This window comes from Hemicordylus capensis, chromosome 2 (genome assembly GCF_027244095.1).
Source record: "Hemicordylus capensis ecotype Gifberg chromosome 2, rHemCap1.1.pri, whole genome shotgun sequence".
NCBI lineage: Eukaryota > Metazoa > Chordata > Lepidosauria > Squamata > Cordylidae > Hemicordylus > Hemicordylus capensis.
In genome coordinates this window covers 229,754,899-229,773,559 of record NC_069658.1, presented here as the reverse complement: position 1 = coordinate 229,773,559, position 18,661 = coordinate 229,754,899, and the positions used below count along the sequence as shown (strand labels likewise).

Genomic DNA, 18,661 nt, shown 5'->3' with positions numbered 1-18,661 from the left:
TCGCTCAGTGGCGCAAACTCATAAGAACAGCCCTGCTGGATCAGGCCCAAGGCCCATCTAGTCCAGCATCCTATTTCACACAGTGGCCCACCAGATGCCCCTGGAAGCCACAGGCAGGAGTTGAGGGCCTGGCCTCTCTCCTGCTCTTACTCCCCTGCTGCAACTGGGACTCAGAGGCATCCTGCCTTTGAGGCTGGAGGTGGCCTATAGCCCTCGACTAGTAGCCATTGATAGACCTCTCCTCCATGAAGTGATCCAAACCCCTCTTAAAGCTCCCTCCCAGTGGTGCAAGTTGAACAATCAGTTCTATTTATACATAATGTAATGTAATATTTGCCTCCTCCTTGCTTTTGGGCTCCCCCCTGGTCCCTCCGCAAGCCCCCTCCGAACTTCCCTCCCCTGCATCGACTCCCTCCTCTCGCTCCCGGCTCTCCTGCGCCCCCCGCCCGCCCTTTGCACTCACCGGCCTCCCTTGCCGGGGTGGCTGCTCAAGACTGCAGGCACCACACAGGGAGGGAAGCGAAGCCTCCTTTCCCCAGAATCCCCACCCAACACAGAGAGAGAGAGAGAGAGAGAGAGAGAGAGCAAGGACGGGTCGGGAAGAAAGGCCGCCCAGTCCCAGTGGCAGCTTCCAAGGGGCCTCTCTAGCAATCTCGCCTCTCTCAGTTTAACCCTTAGACTGACCTTCCCCTCTTAGCAAAAGGGATCAGTCTAAGGGTTAAACGAAGAGAGGAGCTATTGCCTAAGAGAGCGCAGCAGTGGCCGTGTGCGCGGCGCTCTCTCTTTTTGGCAGGACAGTCCGCAGGAGGAATCCCGAGGGACGGGGCAGGAGGAGGGTTCAATGCAGCGAGTAGAGACTCCCAGGGGGACCGCGGGAGGGGAAGGGGGCTCTGCAAGGGAAGATGCCCCTAGAGCCCCCCCTCCCCCCAGAAAGGACCCTTTACTTTTCACCTCGGTGCAGGAACCCGGTGGGTGCAAAGTGCAGGTTGGCGGCAGCAGCAGCAGGAGGGAGGGAAGGGTGGTTGGAAAGGGCCCGGGGAGGCTGAAGATTAGGAGGCACCGGGAGGCAGTGAAGGCTCCCCACTCTCCCTGGTCCTGTTTTTGCATGGTGGGGGGGACCTCTTTTCTCCCCGCCCCCTCAGCCATAGCTTCATCTTCTGCAGAACTGACTGACGAAGGGGGAATGCAGGATAGGCGCAAGATGATCTGGCACAGGCATAGATAGAGAGGGGTCCAGGGGCGTGGAGAGGTCACTGCAACCTTCCTGGGCAGATTTAGTCCAAGGGGCGGGGGGGGGGAGGGAGAAAGAGGGAGGGAGTTCTATTTGCATGAAAGAGAGACTGTGCATTGGGGGGGACGCACCCTTCCTGCACAGCCCCACCCCTTGAGAAAACAAGGTCTTGGGGATTCCGACCCATTGGGTATCTGGGGAAAGTAAAGAGGTGCAGGGTTGTGGGGTGCCAGGCTGGAAAGTAGGGAGGGGGGCATTCTGAGGTGGAGATTCCCAGACAGTGGTAGGGAGGCAGTCAGCAATAAGTCTCCACATTTGCTTCCACCTATCTATCTTGCATACTATCAGTGTGTGCCCTTGGTTGCTTTTTTGGGGCCACTATATTTTAAAACTGGAGGTAGGGACTCAAAATGCTACTGGCTCCCTTTCCCTGCTGCAACTCGTCAGCAAACATACAGATGAACTGCCCCAGAGCTTTAGTGAGCTATTAGACTAAATTATCATGATTCGGATAATTCTAAGGGGAATATGCATCTATACAACTACAGTGAGGGAAATAAGTATTTGATCCCCTGCTGATTTTGTCCGTTTGCCCTCTGACACAGAAATGACCAGGCTATAATTGGAATGGTAGGTTTATTGTAGCTGTGAGAGACAGAATAACAACAAACCAACCCTCAAAAGCCCAGTGCCCAAAAGTCAGCGATGGATTTGCATTGTAGAGAGGGAAATAAGTATTTGATCCCTTCACAAAAGATGTCTTAGTACTTGGTGGCAAAACCCTTGTTGGCAATCACAGAGGTCAGGCGTTTCTTGTAGTTGGCCACCAGGTTTGCACACAACCCAGGAGGGATGTTGTCCCACTCCTCTTTGCAGATCCTTTCCAAGTCAGAAAGGTTTCGAGGCTGATGTTTGGCAACCCGAACCTTCAGCTCCCTCCACAGATTTTCTATGGGATTAAAGTCTGGAGACTGGCTGGGCCACTCCAGGACCTTCATGTGCTTCTTCTTGAGCCACTCCTTTGTTGCCTTGGCTATGTGTTTTGGGTTATTGTCATGCTGGAATACCCATCCACGACCCATTCTCAATGCCCTGGCTGAGGGAAGGAGGTGCTCACCCAAGATCTGACGGTACATGGTCCCGTCCATTGTCCCTTCGATGCGGTGAAGGTGTCCTGTCCCCTTAGCAGAAAAACACCCCCAAAGCATAATGTGTCCACCTCCATGTTTGACGGTGGGGATGGTGTTCTTGGGCTCATAGGCAGCATTCCTCCTCCTCCACACACGGCGAGTTGAGTTGATGCCAAAGAGCTCGATTTTGGTCTCATCTGACCACAACACTTTCACCCAGTTCTCCTCTGGATCATTCAGATGTGCATTGGCAAACTGCAGACAGGCCTGTACATGTGCTGCCTTGAGCAGGGGGACCTTGCAGGCACTGCAAGATTTCAGTCCTTCACGGTGTAGTGTGTTACCAATTGTTTTCTTGGTGACTATGGTTCCAGCTGCCCTGAGATCATTGACAAGTTCCCCCCGTGTAGTTCTGGGCTGCTTTGTCACCGTTCTCATGATCATTGCAACTCTACAAGGTGAGATCTTGCATGGAGCCCCAGACCGAGGGAGATTGACAGTTATTTTGTGTTTCTTCCATTTGTGAGTTATCGTGCCAACTGTGGTCACCTTCTCACCAAGCTGCTTGGCGATAGTCTTGTAGCCCAGTCCAGCCTTGTGCAGGTCTACAACCTTGTCCCTGACATCCTTCGACAGCTCTTTGGTCTTGGGCATGGTGGTGAGTTTGGAAGCTGAGTGATTGCTTGCTTCTATGGACAGGTGTATTTTATACAGGTACTGTAACAAGCTGGGATTAGGAGCACTCCCTTACAGAGGGTGGTCCTCATCTCAGCTCGTTACCTGCATATAGTGAAAAGACACCTGGGAGCCTGAAATCTTGCTGGTTGATTAGGGGATCAAATACTTATTTCCCTCACTACAATGCAAATCCATCGCTGACTTTTGGGCACTGGGCTTTTGAGGGTTGGTTTGTTGTTATTCTGTCTCTCACAGCTACAATAAACCTACCATTCCAATTATAGCCTGGTCATTTCTGTGTCAGAGGGCAAATGGACAAAATCAGCAGGGGATCAAATACTTATTTCCCTCAGTGTATCTGGGCTTTGTGTATGATTCCATGCACAGGTACACAGCTGGGGGGGGGGGAGTTCATGAGAACTCACTAAGGATGTGCAAGAATTCCACCCCTCACTCCCATGATTTCATTTATTTATTATTAAAAGAAGGTGGAAATCCAATGTATGTGTTTATTAACTTAGCAACATAGAGGTCAAGTATATTGTTTCAGCACAGACATTTTTCTTCATCTGCCCTTCCTTTTAAACTTGGCAAACCTACTGCTGACCTTGAAGCAACATCCCATCCTTTCATGAGCCTTGTAAAAGCAATTGGAGCATGCATGAGGAAAGGGCACTGTGCCAAGTCCTGTGCACGTTGTAAGGCAACACTTACACAACTGCACATGAGCACAGTTGTGCAAGTACAAAAAAAAGGCACAAACATAATTTTGCAACTGTGAGCCCCTGGTGGCGCAGTGGTAAAACTGCTGCCCTGTAACCAGAAGGTTACAAGTTTGCTCCTGACCAGGGGCTCAAGGTTGACTCAGCCTTCCATCCTTCCGAGGTCGGTAAAATGAGTACCCAGAAATGTTGGGGGCAATATGCTAAATCATTGTAAACCGCTTAGAGAGCTCCGGCTATAGAGCGGTATATAAATGTAAGTGCTATTGCTATTACAGGCAGTGTTCCCTGTAACACGGATTCCCAGCTGTTGACGATGACAACTCCTATAATGCCCAGCTGCAATGGCACACCATTGCAGCTGGGCATTATGGGAGCTGTCATCATCAACAGCTGGAAATCCCTGTTCCAGGGAACACTGGTTATAGGTGGATCATCAGCTCTAGGCCTAGCTGAATTAAAATGAAATAAGGAAAACTAGAGTGATTTTATTCCAATATCCATCAAAGGCACACAGTATTGCAACAAAATCAAAACAGAATCTAAATAATTAGAAATAGCAGTGGCTGACATCCAGACTAATAAAGCACCTGCACAATCAGCTGCTGCTGAACTACAACTCCCATCATTCCCAGCCACAATGGCTGGGGAAGATGGGAGTTGTAGTTCAACAGCAGCTGGCAAGCCCAAGTTGCCTACCCCTGCACTAACACAAAGATCCTTGCACTTGAGCAACAAGGTGTGTGACCTGTGGTGCTCCCCCTGCTGGACAACTCCTTCCTTTGCCCAATAATGTTACAGCGCACTTTTCTGCAAGAGCCCAGCTTGATTGGAATTTGGCACAGCTACAGTTCAACGGTTTGAATTCCCGCTAGTATGTTTCCCAGACCATGGGAAACGCCTATATCGGGCAGCAGCAATATAGGAAGATGCTGGAAAGCATCTCATATTGTGCAGGAGGCAGCAATGATAAACCCCTCCTGTATTCTACCAAAGACAACCACTCGACGGCACACTTTACCTTTTTAAACATAATATTCACTCATGTGCACAACTTGATCAAGCGCTCTGACAGTTTGGATATCAGCCAACATCAATAATTCAATATTTAAGAAGGAGAGGGGAGCTGGTCTTGAGGTAATGACCATGAATTATCCCCTTTGCTAAGCTGGGTCTGCCATGGTTTGCATTTGGATGGGAGACAATACAAAGATGCTAAATAATCTAATCCAGCAGTTTAACACGGACTAAGAGTGGGAATAAAAAGTCAGCACAAAAAGAATACACTGTTCATAGATGGCCAAAGAGATCTCCCAGTCCAGGATGACAGAATGAGGATGTCCACAATTACTCTACACATAAGCCTCACTTGTTGACCCCTTTCTCCCAGGTCTCAGTTGGGTCTCCTCCCAGTCACTTCCCCATATCTCAGCTGGGGAGGTATAGCCAACGCCTTTCAAACCCTAAACCTGTTCTACCCCTTTGATGTTATTTAGTCACTCTGTACCACACACCCCTTAATGTCTGTGCAGCTACTGAAACTCTTACCACAGTATCAGCAATTATAGTTTTTCCCTTATATGCATTTGCTGATGTGACCAAACCTGTGAACTCAGGCCAAAAATGTTTTCATGAAAAACAGAAGTTCCTTCCTTCATGAAAAAGGAAATTCTCTCTGAAGCTTTTTTCACATTCAGATAAATTAGAGGGTTTCTCCCCTGTGTGGATTCTCTGATGCTTCATGAGCCCTCTCTTCTCTCTGAAACTCTTTCCACACTCCAGACACTTATATGGCTTCTCACCTGTGTGGATTCTCTGATGTGACCTATAGCGGGCGTTGCGACTGAAACTCTTTCCACAGTCTAAGCATTTATATGGCCTCTCTCCTGTGTGGATTACTTGATGGGAAGTAAGGTTCCCCTTCTGCCTGAAACTCTTTCCACAGTCTAAGCATTTGTATGGCCTCTCTCCTGTGTGGATTACTTGATGGGCAGTAAGGGCCCCCTTCTGCCTGAAGCTTTTCCCACACAGCGAGCATTTATATGGCTTCTCCCCTGTGTGGATTACTAAATGGGCAGTAAGGGACCCCTTCTGCCTGAAGCTTTTCCCACACTCTGGGCATTTATATGGCTGCTCTCCTGTGTGGATTCCCTGATGAGTAGTAAGGCTGTGGATGGAAAAAAAACTTTTCCCACAATCTAAGCATGCATATTGCATTCCCCCAGTGTGGATTTTTAGATGTCTTTTAAAGCTTCTATTCTGACTGAAGCACTTTCCACACTCTGAGCATTTATATGGTTTCTCCCCAGTGTGAATTCCTTGATGTGACATGAGCCCTCTCCTCTCTCCGAAACTCTTTCCACACACTGAGCACTGATATGGCTTCTCCCCTGTGTGGATTCTAAGATGCTGTCTGAAGTTTCCATTGCGACCAAAGCTCTTTCCACATTCCAGGCACTGATATGGTTTCTCCCCTGTGTGGATTCTTCGATGGGAAGTAAGGTCCCACTGCCGCCTAAAGCTTTTCCCACACACTGAGCATTTGTGTGGTTTCTCCCCTGTGTGGATTCTTTGGTGGTACCTAAGAGCCGCGCTCCTGCTGAAACCTTTCCCACATGTTGAGCACCGATACAGTTTCTTCCCTGTGTTGATTTCTTGATGTGACCCAAGGACAGAACTAAGGCCTGTTTTTCCTTGAACTAGGCCTTCAAGGAAGTCGCCACCCAGGGAACCTGAAGGTTCATTCTTCCTCTTCATGTCTGATTCCATTTTACATCTCTGCTTGTCCTCCTCCATATACTTTCCTCTCTTCAAGGACACCCTGTGTGATTCTCCCTCATTCTCCCTCCCCAAGTGTTCTGGAACAAAGAGAGGAAACAGGTCATAGCATTACTGAGAAAGAGAAACTCAGAAGGAGAGAACAATCCCAAGGAACTGCCATTGTGAACTAAATAGGAAATGCTATGTTGCGAAGAGGCCTCTGCCACCGTCAAACAGCTGTGGTTGATCAACCTTTGTCCGTAAATGCCAGGGTGCTGGCCTTGGTCCATGGAGACTGAAGTTCTGCTCCTAGCTATAAAGGTCTTTGCATGGCCACGAGACACTCATTTGGACCAAGTGGTATCAGTCTGGTGCTGTTGGCCCAGCATGGCTCAAAAAGGCAACCCTAAAAGCTCTCATGGATAGGCCACCAGCAGTGTCCTTCCTGGCCACGATCCAGCAAAGCAAAGGGACACTTCAGCCCAGAGGAAAATGCTGGCTTAAAGCAACCCACATCCTCTGAATGGGAGCCAGGAGGAATGGAGAAGCCCTATAATCCAGAAGATGACCACGCAGTTGGTCCACACAGATGACCACGTAACCATATTTTCTACTTCCAGCATCTTTCAACCACAGAGAAAGTGAGGGGCTTACCCAGGGAGGCTAGATGCCCATAGTTCTCAGCCATGACTCCTTTATACAGAGCAACTTGGCCTGGATCCAACAGAGCCCACTCCTCCTCTGCGAAAGACACAGCCACGTCCTCGAAAGAGACCAGGCCCTGGAAGAAGATGAAACCATTATCCTTGAAAGTAATACAAGAATCCCAAAAGAGAAGAAAGGTGAAGCAGCTGGGAGTTCTCCTTGGTAGCCTTCAAAAGCTTTCCTAACAGGTGGCTTGCCAGAAGCTAAGGGAAAGAAGGGGATGGTTTCAGGACCCAGGGAGATGTTCAGAGGATGAGGGGCACCATGATATTCCCTGCCCGTCTCTCCAGTCGTGCCCTCCTACCTGATCCAGTCGCTGCAGGGAAACAGTTTTCACTTCACCACAAAGAGAGGAAGGCCTGGAGTGAATCTCCTGTGCTGATCCACCATCTGTGAGGGAGAAAAAGGAGATGAGGAATGTTTTTAGACAACTTATGTTTTTAGCCAAAGTAAACTTATAAGATCACCTAGCAGAGAGAGAGAGAGTGTGTTATGTAGTAACACCTCAGCGGTATAGTTTGTTATGTCGCCCACCCCGATTCAAGATGGCTGATGTGTAAATGTTTGAGGCACAAGTGGGCTAACTTGTGGACCAACTGATTTGAATCCAATTTGCTACAGCTGTAGGGACACCTCAGTGGCATAGTTTGTGATGCCATCCACCCCAGTTCAAGATGGATTCGTAAACATTTGAGGCACAAATGGACTAACTTATTTGACCAAAGTTTGGTACAGTTGTAGTGAGTGACACTACTATGGGAAACACCTCTATCGGGCAGCAGCGATATAGCAAGATGCTGAAAGGCATCATCTCATATTGCACAATGGCAAACCCCTCTTGTATTCTACCAAAGAAAACCACAGAGCTCTGTGGGCGCCAGGAGTTGACAGCGACTCGATGGTACAACTTTAAGTGTAAAGTAATGCATACTGGGGTGAAAAACAGCAACTTCACATATACACTGATGGGGTCTGAGCTGTCAGTGACTGACCGGGAGAGAGATCTCAGGGTTGTGGTGGACAGCTCATTGAAAAGTTTCAACACAATCTTAAGAAGGACATTGTAGAATGGGAAAAGGTGCAGAAGAGGGCAACCAAGATGATCAAGGGCCTGGAGCACCTTCCTTACGAGGCAAGGCTACAACACCTGGGGCTTTTTACTTTAGAAAAAATATGACCAAGGGGAGACATGATAGCGATCTATAAAATCATGCATGCTGTGGAGAGAAAGACTTTTCTCCCTCTCGCATAACACTAGAACTAGAGGTCATCCCATGAAACTGATTACCATGAAATTTAGGACAGACAAAAAGAAGTATTTTTTCATACGATACATAATTAACCTTTGGAATTCTCTGCCACAAGATGTGGTGACATCTAACAGCCTGGTTGCCTTTAAAAGGGGCTTAGACAAATTCATGGAGGACAGTTCTATCAATGTCTACCAGTGTGGTGGCTATAGGCCACCAGATTCCTGCCTGAAACCTTGGAGAAGCCTCTGCCAGTCTGTGAAGACAATACTGACCGAGATGGACCAATGGTCTGACTCAGTATATGGCAGCGTCCTATGTTCCTTCTCCAAGGTTTCAGGCAGGAGTCTCTCTCAGCCCTATCTTGGAGATGCCAGGGAGGGAACTTGGAACCTAGATGCTCTTCCCAGAGTGGCCCCACCCCCTTAGGAGAATATCTTCCAGTGCTCACACTTCTAGTTTCCCTTTCATATGCAACTAGGGCAGACATTGCTTAGCAAAAGGGACATCAAAACAGTAGATGGATCTCAGCCACATGCAAGAGAGGTAGATCAGGCTGCGATTAACCCTGTTGCTTCTTACCCATCAAGGCGTCCACTCCATCTTCCTCCTGCATGATCCACCTGAAGAGCAGTTTCTTTCTGGTGTCCAATATAACCTTCTCTGCCTTGGGGCAATCAGCAGCCACTTCACCTGTCAGCAGCTGCACCTGAAAGAGGGAGGATGGGTGGAATGGGGGGGATTGGGAAAGGGGGTACATCAGGCGCCATCTCCTCCCCAATCAACACACCACTATTTCTCAGGGATGCATCTCCATCTTCCCCCACTGTGCAAGGACTAGGATTCACAGCCTTCTCGGCAGCAGGACCGTCTTTTGGCTTGTGCATGAAAGGCTGCAAAGAAACTTTACTGCAGAGGGTCTTTTGTGGGTATCTAAAGTTAGGAACCTGCTATATACAGAGTCAAACCATTGACCCATCTAGCTCAGTATTGTCTATGGCATGCTGCCTGGCAAGCAGCTCTCCAAAGTTTCAAATAATTGAGATGGAATTATTTCCCAGTCCTATCTGGAGATGCAGCCAGGGATGGAACCACCTTTCATTAAAACAATCTCAAGGTGGCTCACAAAAAAGTTGACACAAGGCTACAAAAGTCACACAATTAAAATATCGGCTAGAATATAAAAATGCAGATCTGATTAAAAGATAAGAACATAAGAACAGCTCTGCTGGATCAGGCCCAAGACCCATCTAGTCCAGCATCCTGTTTCGCACAGTGGCCCACCAGATGCCGCTGGAAGCCTACAGGCAGGAGTTGAGGGCATGCTCTCTCTCCTGCTGTTACTCCCCTGCAACTGGGACTCAGAGACATCCTGCCTCTGAGGCTGGAGGTGGCCTATAGCCCTCAGACTAGTAGCCGTTGATAGACCTCTTCTCCATGAAGTTATCCAAACCCCTCTTAAAGCCTTCCAGGTTGTTGGCTGTCACCACATCTTGTGGCAGATTCCACAAGTTGATTATTAATTATTATTATTACATTTTATATCCCGCTCTTCCTCCAAAGAGCCCAGAGCGGTGTACTACATACTTAAGTTTCTCCTCACAACAACCCTGTGAAGTAGGTTAGGCTGAGAGAGAAGTGACTGGCCCAGAGTCACCCAGCAAGTATCATGGCTGAATGGGGATTTGAACTCGAGTCTCCCGGGTCCTAGTCCAGCACTCTAACCACTACACTACGCTGGCTCTCATCATACGTTGTATGAAAAAAAATACTTCCATTTGCTGGTCCTAAATTTCCCGGCTATCAATTTCATGGGATGACCCCTGGTTCTAGTGTTATGTGAGAGGGAGAAGAATTTCTATCCACTTTCTCCACACCATGCATGATTTTATAGACCTCTATCATGTCTCCCCACAGTCAACTTTTTTCTAAATGAAATAGCCCCAGGTGTTGCAGCCTTGCCTCATAAGAAAGGTGCTCTAGGCTCCTGATCATCTTGGTTGCCCTCTTCCGCATCTTTTCCAGTTCTACAATGTCCTTTTTTAGATGTGGTGACCAGAAGATTAAAAAGCAAGTGCAATATAATCATATAAGAAGCAGCAGCAATAGGAACAATCATATAAAAGGCTGGGCAAAAAACCAAGATTTCATATACTTTCTAAAAACTGTGATGGAGACTGAGGAACGAATGGCCACTGGGAGAGCATTCCGAATCTGGGGCAATGACTGATAAATGTTTGGCTAACAGGGTTGTTAATTCTGCTGCTCCATTGACCACAACTGCTAATTCTCCATTTATTTGTAATCCACATCTCTAGACTCTCCCACAGTTTAAAAATGTATTTGTTTTCAACGTAGACTTTAGAGATCCAAATAAATGCTTTGAATTGAAACTAAGAGCCAGTCATACAAAATGAATAAGTTTTAAAATTACATTGTTTATACACAAATTTTTGCTAACTGGCTTGTGGATTGTTTGTTTGTTTTATTTAAAACATATTAAATATGATATATAAACAACTGACCCTAAAGAAATGGTGTACATAAAAAGCCAGGAAAGGTTGGAGGAGAGCTGGTCTTGTGGTAACAAGCATGACTTGTCCCCAAAGCTAAGCAGAGTCTGCCCTGGTTGCATCTGAATGGGAGACTTGATGTGTGAGCACTGCAAGATATTCCCCTCAGGGGATGAAGCCGCTCTGGGAAGAGCAGAAGGTTTCAAGTTCCCTCCCTGGCTTCTCCAAGAGAGGGCTGAGAGAGATTCCTGCCGGCAACCTCGGAGAAGCTGCTGCCAGTCTGTGAAGACAATACTGAGCTAGATAGACCAATGGTCTGACTCAGTATATGGCAGTTTCCTATGTTGGGAGAGCTATTACAGAAGTTTCCAGGGCGGCAGGGGCTACCAGTGGGGATTTCTGAGAGTTTTTGTTTACATTTTCTCACACACAACCCCCCGGGAAGTACTAGGCTGAAACTAGAGGTGTGCACGGAACCACGGAGCTGCGGTCCGGCACTGGGGTTGGAGTTCCTTTAAGGGCTGGGCGGGGTGTGTGTGTGTGTTGTACTTACCCCTCCCCCTGCTCCCCCCCCTCATATTTTAATCAGCAATTGGGGCGGCAGGATACCTACCCCTTCCCCCGCTCAGCTGCAAAAGGCTTCAGGAAACCTTTTGCGCATGTGCATGTCGCACGGGCGTCACGTCTCCACGACGCACGCACAAAAGGCTTCCTGAAGCCTTTTGCAGCCGAGCGGGGGAAGGGGCAGCAGGGAGGTATCCTGCCGCCCCAATGCTGACTAAAATACGTGCGCTGGAGGGGGGAAAGCAGCGGGAGAGGTAAGTACACCCTCCCCCTGCCCTTAAAGGAACCCCTACCCCACCCCAGTCCGCCCAAACCCCGAACCGCCCATGTCCGGACCGGTCCGGAGGCCTGTAGAATGGCCTCCAGACCAGTCCGTGCACATCACTAGCTGAAACAGACACTCTCACCTGCTGCTTTTCCTGCTTCTTGGCCTCTGCTTGGCTCAGGAGGAAACCTTCTGCCAGGGCCACTGCCTGGGAACTGGTCTCTGCTCCACATTCTCTCACCCAGCTCTCCATCTCTGGGGGCAGGATGGCCAGGAACTGCTCCAGGATCACCAGGTCCAGCATCTGAGCTTTTGTGTGCCTTTCTGGATTCAGCCACTGGTAGCACAGTCTGTGGAGTTGGCTGCAAACCTCTCGGGGGCCCTCGGCCTGCTGGTAGAACTGCCTGAAGCGCTGGCGCTGTCCATCTGAGCTGATGTTTTCCCCTCCCAGGGTCATTTGCTCAGTCCTTTCCCAGAATTCTTCACTGCTCATAGACTCACGGGCTACATGATCTCTTCTTATTTCAGGGCCACCTGAATCTTGTTCTTCCATCTTCAGCTGTACCCTAAGGCAGGTTCAAACAAGGCTGAAAGTCTGGGCTAGACACTGCCCATTGAAAGGCCAAACTAAAGCAAAGACTTACAAGGAATTTCAGACATTTGGAGGAAGTTGAGCCTTCAGATGGATGCAGCACCCTGCTCCAATCGCTTGTCCCCAAGTAACCCCTCCCCCCAATAACATCCCATCATTGGAAACATCTGCATACTCTCAGGCTCCCCTTCAACAGCAGCCCCTCAAAGCCTGTGACCAGACTCCATTGCCTTCCCCTTTCCCTCTCATTAACCGCTCTATAAAAATGTAAACTAGTTTGAAACCAGTTTCACTACTACACCCAAAGTCAAATGGTACAATCCTGTGTTCTGTTCCAGGAATATGCTGTCCAGCCACCCTGGATCAACAGAAAAGAGGTAAGGGCCTTCTCAAGATGGGTGTTGCACAGGGACTCTGGATAGACCAGCTATATGGGACCCATGGTGTGTGTGTGTGTGTGGGGGGAGCTCTCACTTTCTTTTCTGACCAACCCAACCCAGAGCTACATCTCTGCCTTTCAGCTGCACCTCTCTCTTCCAGCACTTCCAAACCCCCTTCTCACTTCCCTTCCACTCACACCCGCCCCACCATATGCTACCTACACCCTCCCTGAGTCCTGCATGCACTTTGCGATCCTGATCCCCTGGGAGGCAGGTGGGAAATCAAAAACTGCTTTCCCATTAGAGGAGGCAAGGTGGAAAGGGAGAGTGCTGATTCTCCATCTTTTCTCTCAAAGAATCCAGATTCCAGACTCTCTCAGTTTTAGCTTTTGATGGAAATCTCCCCAGAGGTTCCCATTTGTACAGGATGTACACATGGACGAGAAAGTCTTTAAACTCTTCCCAAAAGAGAGAGAGAGATCTATGGGTGCCCAGGAGTTGTTTACCTCGATACTTTCCTTCGGAATTCCCTCGACTGCACTTCCAATCAAGGTCTGAGCGTTCCTGGGTTCTTTTCTCTTACTATCTTTGCCTGGACCACCCAGTTGCCGCCCCCCTCCCAAATTCTCATCTCCCCCACCCCGCCAGCTTCCCTTTTCCTTCGCCTCTCCAACACTACCACTAAAGCGGCAGACTCCCCACCTTCTTGTTGTTATTATTTGTTGGCCCCTTTTCCTTAATCCTTTCAGCTGGATCTGCGGAGTCTGCCAGGAGTGAGCGATGCTTTGGGGATAGGTGGAGAGATGAGCCTGTAGGAAGTGGCAAGGGGAAAGAAGATTGGAAGAGCCAGAAAGAAAGGCGGAGGAGGAGCCAGCAACCGGAAATAGGGAAGGAGAAAGCAAATAGACAACCAAGGCTGCCACCACTGGCCGAACTTTGTCGAAGGAAAGCCGGGCGAAGAAGGGAGACGCGATCTCCGCTATTCCTCCCTCCACTTTGCAAGTGTTTTAGTATGCCCCACTTTGGGCAGGGGAGAATGTGGACCCTCCAAGGAGACGAGATCTCAAATGCATCGTGGGGAAATCGGGACCTTAGCTTCTGTTCCTGGGGAGGTCCTCCATAAGCGCGTTTGGGCTGAAGTAAGTTCCTTGGGAGACATTTCCGTCCACGAATCGCAGTTTCCCGCCGTTAATTGATTAAGTACAAGAAGGCACTCCCGTTTCTATCTTTCAAGAGGCTCTGGGCGGAGCATCACGCCTGCCTCAGCCAGCCTCTCAATTTTGCAGTACCGGGGGAATGCATGGGACACAGACGCTCCGCAGCGAAAGCCGCGCTGGTGCAAATCCTGCAGACCTCCACCCCGCCGTATTTACCCACATACCACCCGAAGAGCGCCCTCCCGGCAGAAGGTCCGCGCGCGCCGCTGCATCTAAAACCAAAGCAGCTTCCCGTTCGCCTGCTTGGATTCTCAGGAATGGAGAGAGCGGGAGGGGAATGCGCGGCCAATAAGAAAAAGGCGCTCCTGCTTTCGTCAGCGGTAGCCAGGACGGTTGGGCAGGTTGGGACTCCGTGAAAGCCCGCTTGGTGCACGCTCGTTTTGGGGATGCCCCCCGCTGGCCCCGCCCACCCTGTGGGAGTGGGAGGGATCAGCAAGGAGGATACGTAGTAGGAACTGACTGGGTACACCGGCTGAAGCTAAGCAGCCTTAACTCTTGTGGCTACCTGGATGGGAGACCTCCTGGAAACGTGTAGATAACGAATATATGTATATACCGCTTTTTAACAAAGGTCCCCCAAGTAGTTTACATGTATAAATAAATAAAATGGCTCCCGGTCCCCAAAGGGAACATAGGAAACTGCCATATACTGAGTCAGACCATTGGTCTATCTAGCTCAGTATTGTCTTCACAGACTAGCAGAGGCTTCTCCAAGGTTGCAGGCAGGAATCTCTCTCAGCCCTATCTTGGAGAAGCCAGGGAGGGAACCTAGAACCTAGGTGCTCTTCCTAGAGCGGCTCCATCCCCTGAGGGGAATATCTTGCAGTGCTCACACATCAAGTCTCCCATTCAGATGCAACCAGGGCAGACCCTGCTTAGCAATGGGGACAAGTCATGCGATGCTTGCTACCACAAGACCAGCTCTCCTCTCCTACTCTCACACTCTAAAAAAGAAATGGAAAATCACTGGCAACAGCCACTGGAGGGATGCTGTGCTGGGGATGGAGAGGGCCAGTTGCTCTTCCCCTGTTAAATCAAGAGGGAAAAGGTGCTCTCACCCGTGGACTTCTGGGTTGAAATCCAGGGCCTCCACATCCCCTGGGGGTCCCCAAATCCTCTTTAGTCTAGGTGGGGCGGGGTGGAGCGGTCACCGCACCACCAGCTCATGTTGCGCTGGCGGCGGAGCGTGTCCGTGACATGTGCCAGGTGGCCAAGTGTGGCCTCTGCTTTAGAGACAGAGGGGGAAGTGGTGGGAGGGATATGTGTGGGATGGGGATATATTGTTATGTGTTGAAATGTTTCTACTAATGCATATTTGCATAAATATACCTGTTTTATAGTCTTATATTTTTGTGTGTTCAGTTGTTGTTTGTGCCCCCAAGAACCAAGAATCAGCTAGCCAGTCATAAAGAGAGCAGTGTGAGATGCTGCCTGACACTCCTCTCCTCCCCTCCCTTCCTGACACGGGGGGGGGGCAGAGCTGAGCAGACCTTCAATTAAAGAGGCGGAGGGACCCTTTTTGAATCCTTAAAAAGAAGAGTAAAAGCATTAAAGTTTTTACTAGTTTAGAAGGCTTTAAAAGGGGCCTAGACAAAGTCATGGAGAACAGCTTGATCAATGGCTACTAGATTGGTGGCTACAGGCCACCTCCAGCCTCAGAGGCAAGATGCCTCTAAATGCCAGATGCAGGGGAGCAACAGCAGGAGAGAGGGCATGACCTCGCCTCTTGCCTGTGGGCTTCCCAGAGACATCTGGTGGGCCACTGTGGGAAACAGGATGCTGGGCCTGCTAGGCCTTGGGCATGACCCAGCGGGGCTGATCTGATAGTACTCTTCTTCTCTGCTCCCCCCCCTCCACTGCTCCACCATTCTGTAGCAGCTGAGCATTGATATGGCTTTTCCCCTGTGTGGATTCTCTGATGCCTTGTGATGCTTGCTTTATCACTGAAGTTTTTTCCACACTCGGAGCATTGATATGGCTTTTCTCCTGTGTGCCTTCTTTGATGAGACCAAAGATGTGAACTACGCCTGAAGCTCTTTCCACATTCTGAGCATGTAAACGGCCTCATACCCATGTGGATTCTTTGCTGGGTAGTAAGGCATTTCCTCTGGTAAAAACACTTTCCACATTCTGAGCATTTGAGTGGTTTCTCCTCTTTAATCATTCTTTGATGTGGAGAAAGGCTGGATTCCTTAGTTAAGATTCTTAAATGAAGTGGGGTCTTAATTGGTTTGTGACATTCTTCTTGGACAGGAATTCCACTGAAGCCAGCAACTTCTGAAGCAATAGACGGCTCCCTCCATGTGGGACTGGCTTCAGTTTTCCTTCTCTGCTGTTTGCCCTCTTCCTTCCTCTCTCTCTTATTCCCTGCAGGCATAAAGAGAGATAAGTGATCAGGGTGGAACTGAGCCTCAACTCAGAAAACCAAATCCAGTGAGCTGCTGTGTGAACAAGAGAGTAGAAAAGATTTAGGAACACAGAAACCTGCCAGACCTTTGGTGTATCTAGCTCAGTATTGTCTACACTGACTGGCAGCAGCTCTCTGGGATTTCAGACAGGTGTCTTTCCCAGCCCAACTTGGGATTGAATCTGGGACCTTCTGCATGCAAACAGATGCTCTGCCACTGAGCTACGCCCCATCCCGAGAGGAATGTCTTAAAGCAGACAGTGCTCACATATAGTCACCCATCCAAATGCAAACCAAGGTGAACCCTGCTTAGAAAAGGAGACCATTCATGCTCGCTACTGCAAGACCAGCTCTCCAACCGAACGGACAGTTAACAGGGAGGCTGATCCTGCCACATATTAAAATGTATCTGCCAGTTAGCATGAGCTAGATACAGGGATGGGGAACCTTGGCACTCCTGCAGATGTTGGCCTACAATTCCCATAATCCCTAGCTATTGGCCTGTGTGGTTGGGGATATGGGAGTTGTAGTCCAAAAACAGCTGGAGTGCCAAGGTTCCCCACCCTGCTAGAAGTTAAGAGCGTGGCCAGTATCCAGATTAACAGTGTGCTTGTAGAAGAGCACTGCATTTACATGAAGACATTGTGCAGGCGAGGTCCTCTGTGTTGGAAGCTTTTGTCCCATAAGAAAGGTGCTCTAGGCACAACATTCATTGCGCAACATCCTTGAGCAACCTTGTATATATGTATTCTGGAGAAGGTCTTCCACCAGCAGTTGCACAGCTCCCTTCTTGTGTGGGCACAACTTTGTTGTGCATGGGCTCCATGAGTCAGGATGTCAGCCAGTGTGTTGTATAGAGGTTTGCTTTAAAAGGGGCTTAGTCAAATTCATGTAGGACAGGTCTATTACTGGAGGAGGCTATGGCCACCTCCAGCCTCAGAGACAAGATGCTTCTCAATACCAGTTGCAGGGGAGCAACAGCAGGAGAGAGGGCATGCACATACCTCTTGCCTGTGGGCTCCCCAGAGGCATCTGTTGGGCCACTGTATGAAACAGGATGCTGGACTGGATGGGCCTTGAGCCTGATCCAGCAGGGCTTTTCTTATGAGAATCAAGTCCCAGGCATCTGGACTTGGCACCTCCAGATGAAGGACCTCCTACCTCTTCTTTTTGAACCCCTTGGTTGGGGCTCTGAAAGGAAACTGCTAGTCGGAGAAGAGACAGTACTGGAAAAGGTAGGCCAGTGGGCAGAACACATTAGTTCATTCAAGAATGCCCAGCATTGCTTAGACAATCCCCCCACAGTCTGGATAGCAAAGGGCTAATTAGGGTGATGTTCCCCGTTCTTGAACCCACCCACATGATAAGGGGCATGCCCATCCTGACGCCTTTCCCAGACATCCCAATGTCAACCCAGCAAGCTTCTTCATCACATGGGGAGGCAATTCATCCAAACAGCTACTCTATATATGACCAGTGTTCCGTTGCCAGAACCTAAGGGGTATACTCGTGAGTCAAATGGGCCATAACCCAAAGTTTGGCTTAAAATAAGCCAAATCTGGCAACCCAGCCTGTAAGAGACATGCTCAGATGCTGTTGACTACAACTCCCATAATCCCCAGCCAAAGGCCACTGCAGTTGGGAATGCTGGGACTTGTAGTCAACAACATCTGGGAATCCCTCTTACAGGGAACACTGTATATGACCCACACTGTATATGACCCATCAATCACATCGAGGATGGCAGAGGAGGGGAGTATTGCCTAACCCTTTATCAATGCATCTGAAAGCTATTCTTATTTGTAAGTGTTCATCAGAGTGGATGAAATAACTCTGTGATGAAATAAAATAAAAATGGGCAATTAAAATGCCCAATGTTTTATTTTTAGTTATCACCTGTGTCTAGGTTTCATTACTCATGGTTGTTCTCCTATTGTCAGGCGGGTGACCCTTAGCAACTGGATCAACAACTGGATCTTCCTCTTCTTCCAGCCAGGAGGTGAGGTCAGGTTTGAGAGGAGCTGGTCTTGTGGTAGCAAGCATGGATTGTCCCCTTTGCTAAGCAGGTTGCATATGAATGGGAGACACATGTGAACAGTGTAAAATATTCCCCTTAGGGGAGGGGGCTGCTCTCAGAAGAGCATCTGCATGCAGAAGGTTCCAAGTTCCCTCCCTGGCACCTCCAAGATAAGGCTGAGAGAGATTCCTGCCTGCAGCCTTGGAGAAGCCGCTGCCCGTCTGTATATA

General features: G+C 49.1%; 2 protein-coding genes and 1 long non-coding RNA gene across 9 annotated transcripts in view; 1 reads left to right on the top strand and 2 right to left on the bottom strand.

The window, feature by feature from the left end:
- The window catches only part of LOC128341786 (zinc finger protein 595-like), a 33,707-nt gene extending 19,536 nt beyond the window's left edge, over window positions 1-14,171 (bottom strand). Inside the window, exons 1-6 of one of the 3 annotated variants that reach the window (XM_053288330.1) lie at window positions 13,881-14,171; window positions 13,493-13,599; window positions 11,961-12,384; window positions 9,059-9,185; window positions 7,531-7,616; window positions 7,176-7,302 (exon numbers count right to left, since the gene is read on the bottom strand). In XM_053288330.1, the coding sequence (XP_053144305.1) occupies window positions 7,176-7,302; window positions 7,531-7,616; window positions 9,059-9,185; window positions 11,961-12,384; window positions 13,493-13,599; window positions 13,881-13,949 (940 nt within the window). In that variant the 5' untranslated portion in view covers window positions 13,950-14,171. Of the gene's footprint in view, window positions 1-7,175; window positions 7,303-7,530; window positions 7,617-9,058; window positions 9,186-11,960; window positions 12,446-13,296; window positions 13,403-13,492; window positions 13,600-13,880 lie in introns of those variants that run through there. The other 2 variants (XM_053288331.1, XM_053288332.1) reach the window with 2 other exon arrangements.
- Window positions 1-18,661, top strand: part of LOC128341795 (uncharacterized) — a 43,451-nt gene that overhangs the window by 20,426 nt on the left and 4,364 nt on the right. Inside the window, exons 1-2 of one of the 5 annotated variants that reach the window (XR_008314578.1) lie at window positions 13,636-13,929; window positions 18,355-18,413. The exons of 1 other annotated variant lie outside the window; for it this stretch is intronic. This is a non-coding gene — a long non-coding RNA (uncharacterized LOC128341795). 3 more of the 5 variants (XR_008314575.1, XR_008314579.1, XR_008314577.1) reach the window with 3 other exon arrangements.
- On the bottom strand, window positions 4,230-7,161 carry LOC128341790 (zinc finger protein 501-like). Its single transcript, XM_053288335.1, has one exon. It carries the CDS (start codon window positions 6,555-6,557, stop codon window positions 5,391-5,393), a length of 1,167 nt encoding a protein of 388 aa, XP_053144310.1. The 5' UTR covers window positions 6,558-7,161; the 3' UTR covers window positions 4,230-5,390.